Source organism: Garra rufa, chromosome 16, assembly GCF_049309525.1.
Source record: "Garra rufa chromosome 16, GarRuf1.0, whole genome shotgun sequence".
NCBI classification, from domain to species: Eukaryota; Metazoa; Chordata; class Actinopteri; order Cypriniformes; family Cyprinidae; genus Garra; species Garra rufa.
The window spans coordinates 965,026-983,833 of NC_133376.1; the positions used below are offsets into that span (position 1 = coordinate 965,026).

Sequence of the window (18,808 nt, forward strand, 5' to 3'; positions counted from 1 at the left end):
AGATTTTTGTACTAGAAATGTCTGCAAATTAGCACATATTTCATTAAATAATGGCTCATTTGCATATTTAGAATTTGTAATACAAAAAATGTTTGCAATTATCAATGTAATCAATTAACTTGGTAGATTAGGTGATAACTAGTAGTTCATTTTTACCCTATTCACCTGCAGTGTCTCGCCTTAAAGGAGTAGTTCACTTGTTCAGATAATGTACTCCTTGTCATCCAAGATGTTCATGTCTTTCTTTCTTCAGGAAATGATGTCGAGCTTGGCAAGTCGAGCGTTTGAGATTAAAAAGTATATAAATTGTAATTTTTTTTTTTTTTTTTTTTTTTAGAAATTAACCGATCGTTTTGCAACATAAGACCCTTTTTCCTCGTCTGGGGTCGTTTAGAGTCCTTTGAAGCTGCATTTAAACTTTATTTTGGAAGTTCAAACTCAGGGCACCATAGAAGTCCACTATATGGAGAGAAATCCTGAAATGTGTTCCTCAAAAAACATAATTTCTTTACGACTGAAGAAAGAAAGACATGAACGTCTTGGATGACAAGGGGTATATTATCTGAACATTCTTGTTCTGAAATTGAACTACTGCTTTAAGGTGTCTTGCACAGCTCTGTAAGCAGGTGGAGAACAAATGTTCTGGCTAAATAAAGAAACAAAGAAACAGTATTTATAGGTCTTTTTGAGTCGGAGGAACTTAATTATTTGTATAAAACTTTTTTTGAGTTCATCACAATTCATTACTTTATGATGTATATATATATAAAAGCAGCCATTATCTGCGTGTGTGTGTGAGAGAGAAGAGCAGAAGAGGAAGTGAAGTGCTGGTAAACACAGGTGAGCGTAGGTGGCAGTGTGCGCACAGGAAGCACAGGTGAGGCTCGCCACAAAACCACAGAAGAAGATGAAAACACCAGCGTGACGTCAGCCGTGTGACGTCGACAGCGGAAGAAGATTGAGAGACTGATGTTTGCGCTGCTCACATTAAACCCCTGAAACAGATCCTACGACAGGTACGTGTGAAATATAGACACTAACGCGATCCTTCGTCGATGTTTATGGCAGTCAGAGAGCGGTTATCGGGCTGGTTATCGTGTGAGACGGTGATCATGAGTTTACGGAGGCCGCAGGCTAATCGCTGCTAATATGAGATCCGAGTTACTGAAATATCGCATAAACAAGAGAAACATTGATATTCACTACATTCCGACCAAATGAACGACAAGTGTGAGTGATTCTACAATAGTGAATATAGTGATTAGGTTTAGTCCTAACAGATGGTTATAGTTTGAGTGTCTCTGGATGAGAGTGTGGCCTGCTGTTTACATCTCTAACACTAACACTACAGTCACACACATTAACACACATGTCCACTAACACTACACTAACACTAACACTACAGTCACACACATGCCCTCTGATAGGAATATTGGTATGTAGAATAAATACATGTATATTATACCTATGTAAATCTAGTACACAACGTCCACACCGTAAAACATTGCTGTGATGATGAAGGGTTTTGCTATTTAGCGCGTAAAATATAGCTGTATCAAACGTTTCAGACTTATCAGACATTTGCATTTTTAAATGTATATATTTTACGCAATTGTCGAGTCAAAATAAAAGTTTACATACTATTTGTGTGTGTACTGTGTATATGTATTACGTATATATAAGTACACACACATACGTGTATATATATATAAAAAAAAAATAAAAAAAATAAAAAAAATATATATATATATATATATTGTATGTATACACTTTACATATAATTCTAACATATTTGTCCTTAATGTATTCACATATGTACGAGTAATTGTGCATAATAAATATACACAGTACACACACATATAGTTTGTAATATGTAAAAATGTTTTATTTTGATTTGATTAATTGTGACTTTTGCAGCTCTAATACAGAGGTGGAACTGCATCGCACTGGTTCCCTCCACAAAATGGCAAAAGGATTTTTCCATAGGCTTTTGGATTAAAGTAAAAAATAACGTCTGTGTTCAACCATTGTTCGTGAAAGTTACGCGTTCTGTCCATCAAGATAATCCTCACACAAAAATATAACTTGTATGAATTTTGAAGCCTAAGTACAAACGCCAGAACTAAACAGCTAAACTTAGGCTATAAACGGACTACATCAGTCACACAACCTTTTTCAAACTCGAAACATGTTCAGTGTAATGGATTTAAGTTGTGGATGAATTTTATTCAATGTCACATTAACCTTTTCATATAAAACTGAAATAAATTCAAAACTAGAGCCAACATAAAACTGAAATGAAACAATGATAATAAACAGTAAGGACTGAATAAATGAAATAATCATAACTAAAGCACATATTTCTGTACATAAGGTCTGTTAAAAGTCAATAAATCCTTGATTAATATGAATATTTTAATTTAAACGAGTCTCCGTGTAGTATTCCGTGAAATTATTAAATAACAGCAGAGTGAACAGGTTTTTGATTATGGTAAGACTACGTTTATTTTAGTGAATAAAGTACCACGTTCCAGCTATTATTTTGATAGAGTGGTTACACAAAATGTTATTTTATCCGTGCTTCTAGAAAATCCTCAATCTTTCTGCTTATTTCTAATTTTAACGTGGCTTCGAGCTCTATGCGTCAGTAAAGTTTGACCGCGACCACGAAAAGCCGGTAATCATATTGTTTACATAGAATAATAGTAAGATTAATTTAGCTCATGGTATGAACCCAGAGTGTCCGCTGGTTACATCAGTAATTAAACCAGAATCTTCCATACAAATATATTAGTTGCATTTCAGGGCAAAGCAAAACAAACAAACAAAAAACACTGTCTAAAGATAATATAAAACACAGAGAAGTAACTCGGTTTGGTTATTCTACAATTAATTGTACTACAAATTATACTACATTTATAAAACATCAAATGATCAACTGTTGTGCGTGATGACGTTCAATGTCTCCGAAAGCGCCTGTAGTCCCATTTAGCAACTTGTTAGCAACCGTCTTTTTTAAGAAACGTAACCGTTTAAAAAAATCAGGAGTGGGCTATTACTGGTGTGTTTTATGTCGTACAATAAAACGTGAAAGTATCTTGAGCTTGTGTTAACCACGGACCTTACTGAAGGGATTTAACCCTAATCCCATTCAAAAAACCCATTGACTTTGGGGCGATGGAACCGGAAGTGCTAAAACGCTAACTCAGAGCGACGCCATAGTTCCCCCACTCCATATGAACTGTTTAGTCAGTTCCTTTACTTCATTCATTGGTGCATTGTGTGTTTGTTTGTTCCCTGGATGTGAAGTGGTTTTGTCAGACATGTTCCTGTTCTCTGACAGCTCAACAATATCCCACAACATCTGAAGAACACAAGCCATTGAGCTGGAAACGGTTCTATCATGTGTTCAATAGCAGCCCGATGGGAGAAGTGTTGAGTTTGGCATCATAAACTGTCATGCGTCTTCTAGCCTTATTAAACTCACTGACCTTAGACCCACGGCCACTGCTGTATCTGTGCGTCAAACGCTACGGCGGCTCGCTCTGTGTTGTAGCTGATGTGTTTTGAATACAGAAGTGTTATTATCTGTGGTGCGGTGGTCATTCTGATGGCCATGTCTGTTGTGATGCAGCTTTCAGATGTCTGAGGACGTCTACGAGAAGTTCCTGGCTCCGGAAGAGCCGTTCCCGCTGCTGTCACAGAGAGGAAACTTCAGTGAAGATGCTACGCTGGACGTCAGCGACTTCGGGTGGCAGTTGTCCTCGTGTCACCGGACGGACCCCTTACACCGCTTCCACAGCAGCAGGTCAGTGACTGACGCTTACTCTCGCTGCTCCTGACCATGCGCTCTAGTGAACTACAGGAATAGGAATGCATCAGGTGTGTCCGTGTCAACTTTGACATCCTCCAATCATCCACAATCCTTTGCACACGTTACAATTCACGAAAAATAACTGAAGCAGGATTAACCAGCGCTTCCAATTTCGTTGTTATGCAAGACAAAACAGTTTTTTCAGAGATGAAGGCGTCAAATTTTTCTTTTGTTTTGAAAATGAATCACGTAATGCTAAACTGTAGTGTAAAGTGGTGTCCAAAATGATTAAAACACTAGAGCAGGAGTTCTCAACTCTGGCCCTTCAGGTCCATTTTCCTGCAGAGTTTAGCTCCAACCCTAATCTAACACACCTGAACAAGCTCATCAAGCTCTTCATCATTACTAGAAGGTTACAGGCAGGTGAGCTTGATCAAGGTTGGAGGTAAAGGAAAAGTGGACCTCGAGGGCCAGAGTTGAGAACCTCTGCACTAGTGTTTCCACCAGCTAAAGAAATGGGTTATAGTCAGTTATTTCTATATTTTGCTGTAGTGTGTCAGTAGGAAATATCCGTTTACATTTCCAAACATTCATTGTGCCATTGATTGTAATAACTCAGTGAGATTTTCGTTGGACAACAGCCAGTGCTCCACACAGAGATCTGATCTGATGTAAATCCAGTCTGTCTGGAATGACATGAAGAAACAGAACAAACTGAGACTAAATCTAGAAGAACTGTGGCAACGTCTCCAAGATGTTTTAAAGGTCCCATATTGTCAAAACTGAAATTTCCTGGCTTTTTTCATGAAAAATTAGGTCTAGGGGCTATGTAACTACAATATAAGTTTCAAAGCAGTCAGTCCACAGTAAAATGCATAAAGTAGCTGTGCCTTTTAACAAGACGTTGTGAGTTCTGTGAAAATGTGACGTCTGAGTCACCGGCTCTAGCACCATCCATCGTCCCACCCTCCTTATGCCAAACCCCCAGACAACATCGCGTCCATGCCATTGCTGAACAACAACAACAGGGAAACAAGTCGAGAAAACGCTGTTCAGTCAATGGGTGTCAGGAAACTACATTATTGTGCAGGCTTCCAAACAACATTAACATCAACTTTAGCCTTTTTCACTCAGTGATTCTGGAAAATGTGACGTATAGTGCGACACGCACCGTTCCATTCAACTGAACTGAAACTGGCGAACACACTTTAGTGCGGATAGTGAGGAGCTCCCTGTTCGCTGCTTCATTCCAGTTCGCACAGATTTTTTCATCATGAACCTTTATCTACCGGTAAAATTCTGGAACATTCTGTTGAGGGTCACCAAGCCACAGCAGGCTACCTGTGATTGGCCTGGCCATGCGTCACTCAGAAAACAACAGGCCAATCAGAAGAGAGGCTCATGAATATTAATTAGACAGGCCAAAATCGACCTGTTCTTGACAGAGCTCCTAAGAGAGGAGCTGTAAAAAATATATTAAGATGGTTTTTGGCCCTTATACCACAACTATATGTTCTTAAGGGCATCAGTAACTAAAATAAACCTCCAGAAAGGTGTAAAATATGTGACATTTAAGAAACCTACCTGCGAAGCTACCTTGAAAACTATGTGCAAGTGCATCTAGGGCAAAAGCTGCTTTAAGCGTAAAGGATGGTCACACCAAATGTTGATTTAATTTACTTAATAAAAGTTATTTGATAAATCTATTTATGATATTTTTCACAGCGTCTTTTTACAGAGCCTAACATTTTTAACAGTACTGTAGCTTTGCAGGTAGGTTTCTTGAAGCATCTTGGAGATGTTGCCACAGTTCTTCTAGATTTACCCCCGGTTTCACAAACAAGGTTTAAGCCTAGTCCTAGACTAAAATGTAAGTCCGAGCTGTTTCAACTAAAAGAAACTTGCACTGACTGATCTAAAAATATATCAGTGCCTTTGTTTTGTCTCAAGATGCACACCAGTAATATATTTTTTCTAAGCACGTTTATAAAAAAAAAATACTTAAATGTCCTAATTAAACTATGGGCTAATCCTGGCTTAATCCAAGCCCTGTCTGTGAAACCGGGCCTTAGTCTGTCTCAGTTTGTTCTGTTTCTTCATGTCATTCCAGGGGGGTGTTCCATAAACCAAGTTTACCAAATAAGTCAGGCTTATTTCAGTTAGTCTGACTTATTGTCACTTGATTTGGCTCAAAATAAGTCAGACTAACTGAAATAAGCCTGACTTATTTGATAAACTTGGTTTATGGAACACCCCCCAGACAGACTGGATTTAGATGACCAGATCAGATCTCTGTGTGGAGCACTGGCTGTTGTCAAACAAAAAGTTATTACAATTAATGGCACAATGAATGTTTGGAAATGTAAACTGATATTTCCTACAGACACACTACAGCAAAATATAGAAAAACTGACTTAAAAACATTTTTATCTGGTGAAAAATATTGTAATAACTTTGGCCAGCACTGTAAACCACTGGGAAACGACAGACGGAACGAGTATTTGGTATTAACCAAAGATCAAAATATATAAATGAGCAATATTACACTCGTAGACTTGAGATACGGCCGCAGGTAATCACAGAGTGCCGATATTCAGCCATATCTCAAGTCTACGAGTGTGATACTGCGTTTATACAACAGTTTGACGGCACGAGTGTGTTAATACATAAAATAACAACGGAGTGTCTTTAAAAGCCCTCTTTTGTGTGAACTACTTCCTTCCGCCACAGATTCAAATCACAGTTTGACGGTTGATCAGATGAGCAGAAGCTCCGTTACTAATTACAAAACATCACTTTAGAACTAGTAACGAACAAATGTTGAGTAGCTTTATTGAAAGCCTATTGTATTGCTGCATTAAAACCTCACTGTATCATGTTTGAGTAATATCCTTTCATCTGTTAAGTGTAGGGATGCTCATATTGACCGTTTAACCGTTAACCGACAGTAAGATTTTTAACCGATTATTACTATCAGTTAAACGGTTTAAAAGGTTTTTTTTTTATTCTTTTTTTTTTTACGTTTGCTGCATGGTGAAAGAAATAATGCTATTTGTAAGTTATCTGTTTACTCGCGCGCATGTCGACACGTGCAGTGTGGCTGTACAGACATATTTCGCTTCACCTTTACTTAGTTAACTGATGTATTATATGCAAGTGGCAAGTGGCGTTATTGGGTTATCAGAGAGTGAATCCGTGAGTGAATGTATTCAAATTCTGAATGAATTATAGTCTAGAAAGTGCGCAATAGGCGCTCCCATTACAATCACTGGATAGCTATCACTCATCCTAGAGTAGTTCATCGCAATCTCATAAAGTTATTAAAAAGTAATAAAATAACCTTTACACTGCACAATTAATCTCTTATTTATATAATGCCAACACTTTCTTAGTTTTAATAAGAGAGTTCGCGAAAGTGTAGAAATCAGCAAAACTGAAACCGGCACTTTGGTTGGTGAGTGGATTGTAACATAGCCTCCTCTGATTGGCCACAGTGATCATCAAATCAACATACATGTCTGTGATTGGCTATTGCTGAACGCTGTAAAACACGCGCTTCTCCTCACGCATATGACAGTGGATGGAAGTCCCGAACCGCAAATTGAAAGGGTTTTTGTGATGGTGTTTTGTTCGCGGATCTAAGAGTTAACAGGCAGCGGTCCTGCCCATCCGTACAGCATGTCCTCATGTTAAAAACTAGGCACACTGAGGTATTGGCTGGCCTGCTATATATTTTTATGTCCGACCAGAAGAATAAGACCGGTACAGTTCTTCAAACCGCATAAAAGGATTCAGTGTGTTTTAGTTTTGTCATCTTAATTAGCTAGTTGAAATACATATTTAGTGTAGGCCTATTTATATTATTCTTTTTTTTTCATTCAGAACCGCTGCTGATGCGTGATAATTTAAGTATATGTCAATACAGTTTTTGTTGTTGCTCTGTATGCTGCTGTTTGCACGTTAAAATAAAACATTTGCTTGTATTTTTATGTATCATCACAGATACTCGTGCATTCTATTTTTATTTTAAACTAATTTATTATTCTAATTTTATCAGTTAACGGTTAATGTTCGGATAACGAGCAGCGGTTGTCGGTCAGGAAAATTAACCGAAATGAGCATCCCTAGTTAAGTGTTTTGCTGTTCAGTGCATTTATTCACTGCCAAGCTGTTGTTGAAGCTAAAAATAACTTCCGCTTAATAGTCTTTATAACTTTTCAGTGTAAAAGTCCCAAATTCATTGTTTATTGCTGACCTGCTCATGAAAACAGCCTCTTGCTGCCATCTAATGGCGGAATAATGTAACTAAAATCACTATCACGAATACATTTCTCAATACTAAACACTCCTGATAAATACATTATTTAAAATATAGTTTATATCAAATTTTATTTATTGAATAATAATATTCAATAAACAACAACAAAAACACACTGCATATTTAAACTATAAACAAGTGCATTCTCGCCTGAAAACTTCTTAAAACTACATTCCGTGACACAAAAACGGTATTATTTATAAAATGTTACAGGATTTGGGCGTCCGCCATGACACTCGCTGTAACAGAAAAAACCTGACCAGACAAAGGGCGTTCCTGTAATGATGCCATACAAGATCTCACGGTTCTCAACCAATCAGACTGTTGTATAAACATGTTTAATGTATTTTCCCACAGTTTTATTAGTATTTTCATGTCGTGACTGCAGGGACGTAACATTTATAACATGACCATGTGTTGCTTACTAGAGCAACTTAAATACTCACAATTGCACTTAAATGTCAGAATGCTTTAGAATTAACGGAGTTAACTGTTGAAGTTAGTTCACCAACACCACATTATAGGAAATCTTTAGAGAGGTGACCAGCCATTAAACTGGATATGTGTGCTGTGCAAGAACAACTTTAGGTCACGTTAAACTTTTGAAAAATGCATTTGTAGGACCAACACGTCTGAAAAATACTGTCAGTCACAGATTGAATTGCTGCAAGAAAAGTGAACAAACCAAGTTGGCAGAAACCTGAAATAAAACCTCATGAATTTGAACATCTCTTGGCCTTGACAGATGTGTTAGATTAGTTTGAGACATCTTTTCCCCAACAGACTTACGTTTCATCTGAGTGTCGCATATAGAAAACACACAAAATGAGAAAGTTTCATGTTGAGTTTGTTTATATAGTGACCTGCTTCAAGCCTAAAAGTTGATCATCAAATGATCCGCCCTAAATGCAACTCCTGTAAAACATATAAGGGTCATTCCATGTCAGATCAACCAAATTTAAAAAACTTCCCTGGCTTAAATTTTGGATTTTGTTTACATTTATTCTGAGGAAAGATAAACCTGTATAGGAATGAAAGCCAAAATATGAAATGTGATGGATGAATAGTTACTGAGTAATCCACTTTTTTGTAGAGGGGGGTCAAAATGACCATTTTCACCTGAGATTCAGAGTCGAGTTACAGGGGGGTAAAAATGACTGCAGAACGATGGCAGCATCATAATGTTATTTTTACACAGAGATTGGTGCTCTATTAGTAAAATCTGTTGACTTCAGCTATATTTGTTACATTATGTGCCAGTAGTGACCATTCAAAAAATGAGAAAACAGCACTTTTCAAGTTTTTCTCCAAAGTTTGCATGTCTGTAACTCAAGTATTAAAGATATCTTAATGCCCTTTTAGATACCGGGTCTTAATAAACTTTCTTTTTGGCTTCTTTATTTTTATTTTTATTAAATAGAATACGTATCAGCTGTATACGAAGTGGCCAACATTTGGATTTCGACCACTGAAAATGGGTAATATTCAACAATCTGGACATTAAGCCTCGTTGAGATCCTCATATCTCAGGGACTGAATGATGTAGAGCCTTGAAAATTAATATTTAAAAATAAAGTTTATTAACAACTAGAATCTAAAATCATATTGCAATATCTTTAATACTTCTTAAGCAAACCTTGGATAAAGAATATGTATGGCACTCAGACAGGTATGTTCAATGCGGTGTCTTGACAGAAAGAAAACTGACCCAGATTTGGTTTTTGACCACTGAAAATGTCTACATTTTAACGATTTACTCCTGGAGCCATATTGAAATTCTAATATCTCTGGAACCGAATCTTGTGGGGCATTGAAAATAAAGATGCCAAAAGGAAAGATTGTTAAGACCCAATATCTAAAAGGGAATTAAAATATCATTGATGCTTCTTGAGTTACAGACATGCAAACTTTGGAGAAAAATTTGAAATGTGCTGTTTCCCCATTTGTGAATGATCACCTTTCACACATAATGCAACAAAGATTTCTAAAGTCAACAGATTTGACTAATATAACTATTAATCTCATTGTAAAAATAACATTATGATGCTGCCATCTTTCTGAAGTCATTTTTGCCCCCCGTAACTTGACTCTAAATCTCAGGTGAAAATTGTCATTTTGACCCCCCTCTACAAAATATTGGATTACTCAGTAAATATTCATCCATCACATTTCATGTTTTGGCTTTCCTCACTATACATTTATCTTTTTTCAGAATAAATATTAACAAAATGACCCACAAAGAATGCATGTAGATCCAGCTTCTTGCACCATTAGCCATGTGCTTTTACAGCGGCACGTCAAGTAAGACGTCCCTGAACTGTGTCAGCGGTGTTGTCCTGTCTGCAGGTGGAACCTGACGTCGTGCGGCACCAGTGTGGCCAGTTCAGAGTGCAGCGAGGAGCTCTTCTCCTCCGTGTCTGTGGGCGATCAGGATGACTGCTACTCCCTCCTGGACGATCAGGAGCTCACCTCCTTCGACCTCTTCCCGGAAGGCAGCGTCTGCAGCGACGTGTCCTCCTCCATCAGCACTTACTGGGACTGGTCTGACAGTGAGTTTGAGTGGCAGGTGGGTCGCCGTCGTCTTCAGAAACATCTCTGTGTCTTCTAACAGCAGCTGTGTTTGCTCAACCAAAGCGGTGTGATTGCAGTTACCCGGCAGTGATATCGCCAGCAGCAGCGATGTGCAGTCGGACATCATTCCCAGCGTGCCCAGCTCGCCCTGCCCCGCGTCCAAAAGAAAAAACAAACCGCACCGGAATCTGGACGAGCTGCCCTGGAGCGCCATGACCAATGACGAACAGGTCTGCAACTGTTATTTTCACTCATGGCAGAGTATTCAGTGTAACTTGAATTACGGTGAAACTGAAATTGGTAATATAAAGTGTTTGTTTAGACGTAATTAGAAAGAAAGGAAGCAGTCTCACTGCGTTTACTTGTGTTCAACTGTTTCTCGAACTGAAGTTTGAGCTCACTTTGCTGATTTGTGTTTTTCAGGTGGAATATATTGAATATTTGAGTCGAAAAGTGAGCACAGAGATGGGACTCCGCGAGCAGCTCGATATCATAAAAATAATCGACCCGAGCGCACAGATTCTGCCGACGGACAGCGAGTTTATCATTGAACTAAACTGCCTCACCGATGAGAAGCTCAAACAGGTAATGAGTTCCACTCACAAATCACACACCTTTCTAAATAAGTCACCTTGTTATCCATCCACACCTGCTCATTGATAGTCTGTTCAACAAAACAACAAAGTCATGATGAAACATAAAATAACATGAGGAATCAGCGTCTTTGCCCATCATGTGATTTTCTTTGAAATCTGTCAACTCAGACCAGAGATGGGCACTCGAGTGAGTGACTCCAGACTCCACCTGAAATGACTTCAGACTCGACTCGAGGAAAAGGACTCGTCAGTGTTTTAAAAATAACTCAAGTCTTTTGTCCTTAAATACTTACATAACTGATATTCAAAAGGTGCATCTGTACTCCAGCATCAATCCGGACCGCGAACCGTAGCAGCAGCACAATTTGAAGTGAGCATTGCATCAAAACAGCGGATCAAATAACAAGCACTCAGTGTTGTTTGTGGCAAATATCTTTCAGCGCTATATACTCTAGTATTTAATCTAAAGCCAAACGCGCTTTGTTTGAGCCCTTTCAGCTTCGTGCGCTTTCAATCTCTCTGGACGCATGCCAAGTTTAAGAGCTGCAGATGATGTGGTGAGCAGCAAAATTATAGATTACTTTCATTAAAACACAGCAAATAAAAAAAACTAAACTAATTTAGTTATTTTTCTTACTATCTATGTATGTATCAATAACCTATAACTCTGTTCAAACCAGATGTGACGAGATTTCTGATCTAAATTAGCATTATTAATCTGTAGGCTAAGAACACTTCAAAAGACTTGTGTAATTATAATTGGTAAATTGTTGTTAGATGGCTAGGATAGAACTTAAACTTTCTGCTGGTTATCTTTCTTTTCTGCTCAAGATGAGAACTTTATTTGTGTACTTTTGTAATATTGGTGTCTCATATTTCCTCGTGTCATGGTAGATAGGACTCTTATTATAGAATTTGATTACAGAAAAGCTGTTTTGAACATGGTAATGGATTAAAATATATAAGTAACAGGCTGGATGTACATTAACCTTAATCTTAACACCTCTTAAAAAAATCATTAGATCATATATTTTGTCTATAGCCTGTAAAACAGCTTCGTAAATAGAAAGATGTCAATACATTAGGATTCTGAATAGGATTTTTTTTTAGCAAACCATTTAATGAATTGACTTCAGACTAGACTCAGACTCCAAGTTAAAGACTTCAGACTAGACTCAGACTCCAAGTTAAAGACTTCAGACTAGACTCAGACTCCAAGTTAAAGACTTCAGACTAGACTCAGACTCCAAGTTAAAGACTTCAGACTAGACTCAGACTCCAAGTTAAAGACTTCAGACTAGACTAGGACTACAGGTTAAAGACTTCAGACTAGACTCAGACTCCAAGTTAAAGACTTCAGACTAGACTCAGACTCCAAGTTAAAGACTTCAGACTAGACTCGGGACTCCAAGTTAAAGACTTCAGTCTAGACTCGGACTCCAAGTTAAAGACTTCAGACTAGACTCAGACTCCAAGTTAAAGACTTCAGACTAGACTCAGACTCCAAGTTAAAGACTTCAGACTAGACTCAGACTCCAGGTTAAAGACTTCTGACTAGACTAGGACTACAGGTTAAAGACTTCAGACTAGACTCAGACTCCAAGTTAAAGACTTCAGACTAGACTAGGACTACAGGTTAAAGACTTCAGACTAGACTCAGACTCCAAGTTAAAGACTTCAGACTAGACTTAGACTCCAAGTTAAAGACTTCAGACTAGACTCAGACTCCAAGTTAAAGACTTCAGACTAGACTCAGACTCCAGGTTAAAGACTTCTGACTAGACTAGGACTACAGGTTAAAGACTTCAGACTAGACTCAGACTCCAAGTTAAAGACTTCAGACTAGACTAGGACTACAGGTTAAAGACTTCAGACTAGACTCAGACTCCAAGTTAAAGACTTCAGACTAGACTCAGACTCCAAGTTAAAGACTTCAGACTAGACTCAGACTCCAAGTTAAAGACTTCAGACTAGACTCAGACTCCAGGTTAAAGACTTCTGACTAGACTAGGACTACAGGTTAAAGACTTCAGACTAGACTCAGACTCCAAGTTAAAGACTTCAGACTAGACTCAGACTCCAAGCTAAAGACTTCAGACTAGACTCAGACTCCAAGTTAAAGACTTCAGACTAGACTCAGACTCCAGGTTAAAGACTTCTGACTAGACTAGGACTACAGGTTAAAGACTTCAGACTAGACTCAGACTCCAAGTTAAAGACTTCAGACTAGACTCAGACTCCAAGTTAAAGGTTAAAGACTTTATACAAGACTAGGACTCCAGGTTAAAGACTTCAGACTAGACTAGGACTCCAGGTTTAAGACTTTAGACTAGACTCGGACTCCAGATCAAAGACTTCAGACTAGACTCAGACTCCAAGTTAAAGACTTCAGACTAGACTCAGACTCCAAGTTAAAGATTTCAGACTAGACTCAGACTCCAAGTTAAAGACTTCAGACTAGACTCAGACTCCAGGTTAAAGACTTCTGACTAGACTAGGACTACAGGTTAAAGACTTCAGACTAGACTCAGACTCCAAGTTAAAGACTTCAGACTAGACTAGGACTACAGGTTAAAGACTTCAGACTAGACTCAGACTCCAAGTTAAAGACTTCAGACTAGACTAGGACTACAGGTTAAAGACTTCAGACTAGACTCAGACTCCAAGTTAAAGACTTCAGACTAGACTCAGACTCCAAGTTAAAGACTTCAGACTAGACTCAGACTCCAAGTTAAAGACTTCAGACTAGACTCGGGACTCCAAGTTAAAGACTTCAGTCTAGACTCGGACTCCAAGTTAAAGACTTCAGACTAGACTCAGACTCCAAGTTAAAGACTTCAGACTAGACTCAGACTCCAAGTTAAAGACTTCAGACTAGACTCAGACTCCAGGTTAAAGACTTCTGACTAGACTAGGACTACAGGTTAAAGACTTCAGACTAGACTCAGACTCCAAGTTAAAGACTTCAGACTAGACTCAGACTCCAAGCTAAAGACTTCAGACTAGACTCAGACTCCAAGTTAAAGACTTCAGACTAGACTCAGACTCAAAGTTAAAGACTTCAGACTAGACTCAGACTCCAGGTTAAAGACTTCTGACTAGACTAGGACTACAGGTTAAAGACTTCAGACTAGACTCAGACTCCAAGTTAAAGACTTCAGACTAGACTCAGACTCCAAGTTAAAGGTTAAAGACTTTATACAAGACTAGGACTCCAGGTTAAAGACTTCAGACTAGACTAGGACTCCAGGTTTAAGACTTTAGACTAGACTCGGACTCCAGATCAAAGACTTCAGACTAGACTCAGACTCCAAGTTAAAGGTTAAAGACTTTATACAAGACTAGGACTCCAGGTTAAAGACTTCAGACTAGACTCAGACTCCAAGTTAAAGATTTCAGACTAGACTCGGGACTCCAAGTTAAAGGTTAAAGACTTTATACAAGACTAGGATTCCAGGTTAAAGACTTGTGAAAATCTCTGACTTAGACTGTCCAAAATCTGCAGACAAGCTGACTAGTGTCAACTCATCCGGACTGAAAATATGTTCAAAAATCTGGGCAAAAGTTGTGTTTCTAGCCTCAAGGCTCTCCAGTGATGGTCTCTTACAGCCAGATTAGACTGATATGATGAGCATCAAATCGTTTCAGGTTACTTTAAGCCTCGGTCACCTCCATATTTCCATTGTTCCTCTAGGTGAGGAGCTACATCCGCGAGCACAGTCCGCGGCAGCGTGCCGGCGTGACGCGTGACGGCTGGAAGAGGAGCATGGCGAGCAGCGGCAGCACCAGCGGCGTGAGCGCTCACAGCAGCAGTAACGCCAGCATGGTGAGCAGCGCCAGCAGCAGCAGCGCCTCCACCGGCTCCAATTCCTCCACCAGCATCAGCTGCGCTCACAGTGACGGGAACCTGGCCACCGCTGCTGAGAGAATACGAGACTCCAAGGTACTCTAGCACTCAATCACTTTTGCAAGACAAGTCAAAAAATCTAATTAAGAAAATATTATTTTGTAGAGTAAAACGGTTTCAATTATGACTTGAAGAGGTTAAATTTGTGGACGGAAAATAAACACAAGCACAGGCACCGCATTTTCACTAAGCCCCTCTGCTGTTTTTGTTGGGACCAATGTGGAAATCAACCCACGTTTTTCCGCAGCAAACACGCAGATTTGTAAATATGAACTAGTGGATCCACAAGAAGATAATGCGTTATAAAAATCTAAACCGTTAAGACAGTGAAATATATTTGCATGTTATTTAATTGATATAATTGTTTAAATCAGTATAATGAATAATACTTTTAATGCTTAATTTTCTCAAGATTTTTTTCTGAACTGTAAATCATGCTTTTTACAGTCATTTTCCACTTTAATGTGTTCCCACAGACATCGCCCTACCCTGCTCATATGGTATTCATTTTATTTGTGCAGGGCTTGAAACCTCTTTAATCTGAGCTTGAACATCCTGCAGATAGCTTTCATAGTTTATAGACTATAGTTAATAGTTAAAGTTCTGTGGAGACCCAGCCCTCCGCCAAACAGTGGCTCTTCCTGCTTCTGCTGTGTGTGTTTGAATGATTTCCACCAAAAACTCCGGAAAACACTTGTTTAGTCTGTTCCTGTGATCAGGAAATCTCTGAACGGGTGGCATCTTGAGCGAGTTGAGAAAAGACTTGTAAGATGATGGACTGATATGAGGATGATGTTTTGCAGAAACGCTCCAAGCAGAGGAAGATGCAGCAGAAGGCTTTACGCAAGCGTCAGCTGAAGGAGCAGAGACAGGCTCGCAAGGAGAGATTGAGCGGCCTCTTCCTGAACGAGGAGGTGCTGTCTCTCAAAGTCCCAGAGGAGGAGGACCACAGCGACGACGTGGACGTGTTGATGTGACCCCAGTGAATCATTCAGTGTTCCTTCTACGCCTCTTCCACACAGATTAATCCCTCGCTCTCCAACCAGACCGTTAGTTAGGATACTACCAGAGTCTGTCCACAGCTAATCATCCATCTCCAGCCACCTCTATCATTGTCAGATACAGCGGGTTTGCTTGTGGAATAGAGTCTCAGTCACCGGCGATCCCCGTCATGTCACAATAATCCCATGAGCCGACCATTAAACTATCTGTAGATTAACCTACACCTCATCAAAGCTGAAAACAAGGATGAAATGCCTACACATGAGCTGTAGGGAGATTATCAGTCTCTCAGAGAGACCGCTGGCCCTAGAGCTGTTTGTGCTTCATACATACAGGAAACAACATGTTAGCGCTCAGTTTCCATACCAGTGACGGTTCACGATTCTTAGTAGTTGAGAAATTACTAGGAGAAGCTAAACTAAATGATTAAGTACGTAACCCTAATTGCGTATGGTACCATGTTTAAAACGTACTTGGTCCCGGCGATACTGTAGAAAGAGACCGGAGATGGCATTTGAGTCATTATTTCTCATCTGTAGGGATTTGTTCATGGTCTGATTTTAGTCAATGGCACATAATGATTGAGAGTTTGATTTTCTTGGAAATGATTTGTCATAGACTTGAATGTGAATCTTTAGAGTCAAAATAAAATGAAATATGACTTACATAAGAGTACATTCTACTCTAACCCAGAAGACACCTTTCTGTAACAGTGCAGTTAAATTTGCGTTGGACATTATTAAATGGCATTGAAAGGACAAAGAACATCTTGCTGAACACTGACATCTTCATGATCTTTAGTTGACGATATGTAGATAATGATGGAGTAATCATTGTTTGTCGTGGTGCATACGTGTTGAACTCAGGCATAGAGGGAACACTGACAGCTGAACTCATCGCCTCATTCTGTCTCTACGTTACATGGATTTCAAATTATGTTTTGCAACTTTTTGACATTAAAATTTCATATGAAAACTAATAGTACACAATAATACCTGTAAACATGTTGATTTTTGACCTAACCTTACAGGAAATATTACTGGTGCTCTCTAGCCTGACTGGAGACAGTAATATTTCACAACTTTGATTGTGATCATCTTCTAATAATCTGTGTTTCAGAGAGGAAGCCAGGAAATGCATTTTAGTGTAAACATTACACATCTGTTGTTTAGGTCACTTTTTTTTTTTTTACCTTGCATATGTGTTATTTAAGCTTTCTTTATAAATGTAAACTTTGTTTTATTGCAAATGTGCAATTTGAACTATAATTTCCCTAAACATCTTTAGTTGCAATGTGTCTAAACATTTTCTTTTTGTTACATTATTTGTAAAACACCTACATAGATATGTTGAGTCAGACATAAATGTAAATGTATTAGGTGAAGCTAATATGACTAAACCGCTTTGCTGAAATGTCTAGACATCCTTAATTTTAACAGAATAAAATCAAAGTATGCTGTGGTTGATGGAGATGTCAAATATATTCAACATCAAACTGCTTTTGTGTCCATTAATTATACACATCAGATCACTGACATGAAATAATTATTGCATTTAAATCCAGGATTAGTTAAAGATACAGTAAGTATTCTTAAAACATTCATGTGAGCATTTTTTTAATGTTTATAAACATTTATTAAGAATCTATTCAATGAGTGTTTCAACTCCCCTCAACTGAAAATCTTTTTTCTTCTTTAAAGTCAACATGAAATCAAGCATTTACACGCATTGTGCACCGTTCATCAATACGCCTGATTGTAAATGAATAAATGAAACTTCTCTGATGAAAGTGTACAGATTTTTTTTTCTGCCTTTAGAAGAAATTGAGTTTTTGGTTTATTAGGTATACAAAATCGAAATGGGAGCAACCAAGTTTTTTTTTTCCACACAATATCTGTGCAGCAAACATTTGGAAAAAAAAAAAAAAATTCCTCTGGGCTTTAGGGCTCTATTTTTATAAAATAAAAATCTAATAAATTTTGTAAACTTTTTACTATTAATGTCTACTCCATTTAAATGAAGTGCAGGTTCGGTTCTATGGACAGTACATATGGCTTCTCATCAACATCAGTAGGAATGGCTTTCACTACAGAATAATATTCGTTATATTTAATTGGAAATGACCATTTGTTCATGAAAGTTTCATGAGAAAGCAAATGGGCTGATTGGTCTAAAATATCAAATAATAAATAAATGCTTTAATCCATCCACCTTTGTAGATGAAGAGATCTCCTGTTAACTGTAATATGAGCATTACTCCACAGGATTACTTTATGTGGAAAAAACAACAACAACAACTTCCATTCAGGAGCATTTGTATTGGATAAAAAGCCAATGAACACAACAGCTACCTCATAAATGTAGTATTGAGCACATGAATCAGAGGGAACTGAATCTTGTTGGATGTTACAGGGACAGATGAGACAAGTATGCTTGTCTGGTGAAGAGTGACTGATGAAGCAGTGCTGCAATCAAAGGCTTTGAGTGAGTACACTACAGACAAAACCTTAAGTTGCAGTTTATTAATAATAAAAAAAAACTTTAAGCACTTTTCTGATTCTAGATTTCTGTGCCTTTGTTGCAGGTATTTTGCGGTGGAG

General features: G+C 38.3%; 1 protein-coding gene across 1 annotated transcript; it reads left to right on the forward strand.

Moving 5' to 3' along the window:
- Positions 1 to 911: 911 nt before the first annotated feature.
- Positions 912 to 17,669, forward strand: fam199x (family with sequence similarity 199, X-linked). Its single transcript, XM_073819934.1, has 7 exons — positions 912 to 1,016; positions 3,635 to 3,808; positions 10,479 to 10,698; positions 10,781 to 10,933; positions 11,127 to 11,288; positions 14,994 to 15,242; positions 16,010 to 17,669. Exons 2-7 carry the CDS (start codon positions 3,642 to 3,644, stop codon positions 16,181 to 16,183), a joined length of 1,125 nt encoding a protein of 374 aa, XP_073676035.1. The 5' UTR covers positions 912 to 1,016; positions 3,635 to 3,641; the 3' UTR covers positions 16,184 to 17,669.
- The last annotated feature ends 1,139 nt before the right edge of the window (positions 17,670 to 18,808 follow it).

Bases quoted from the DNA above. Each gene is read 5' to 3' on its own strand.
- fam199x (XM_073819934.1), top strand. From the start codon at position 3,642: ATGTCTGAGGACGTCTACGAGAAGTTCCTGGCTCCGGAAGAGCCGTTC. The intron at 10,934-11,126 runs GTCTGCAACTGT...TGTGTTTTTCAG, and splicing joins CCATGACCAATGACGAACAG to GTGGAATATATTGAATATTT. The intron at 15,243-16,009 runs GTACTCTAGCAC...GATGTTTTGCAG, and splicing joins AGAGAATACGAGACTCCAAG to AAACGCTCCAAGCAGAGGAA.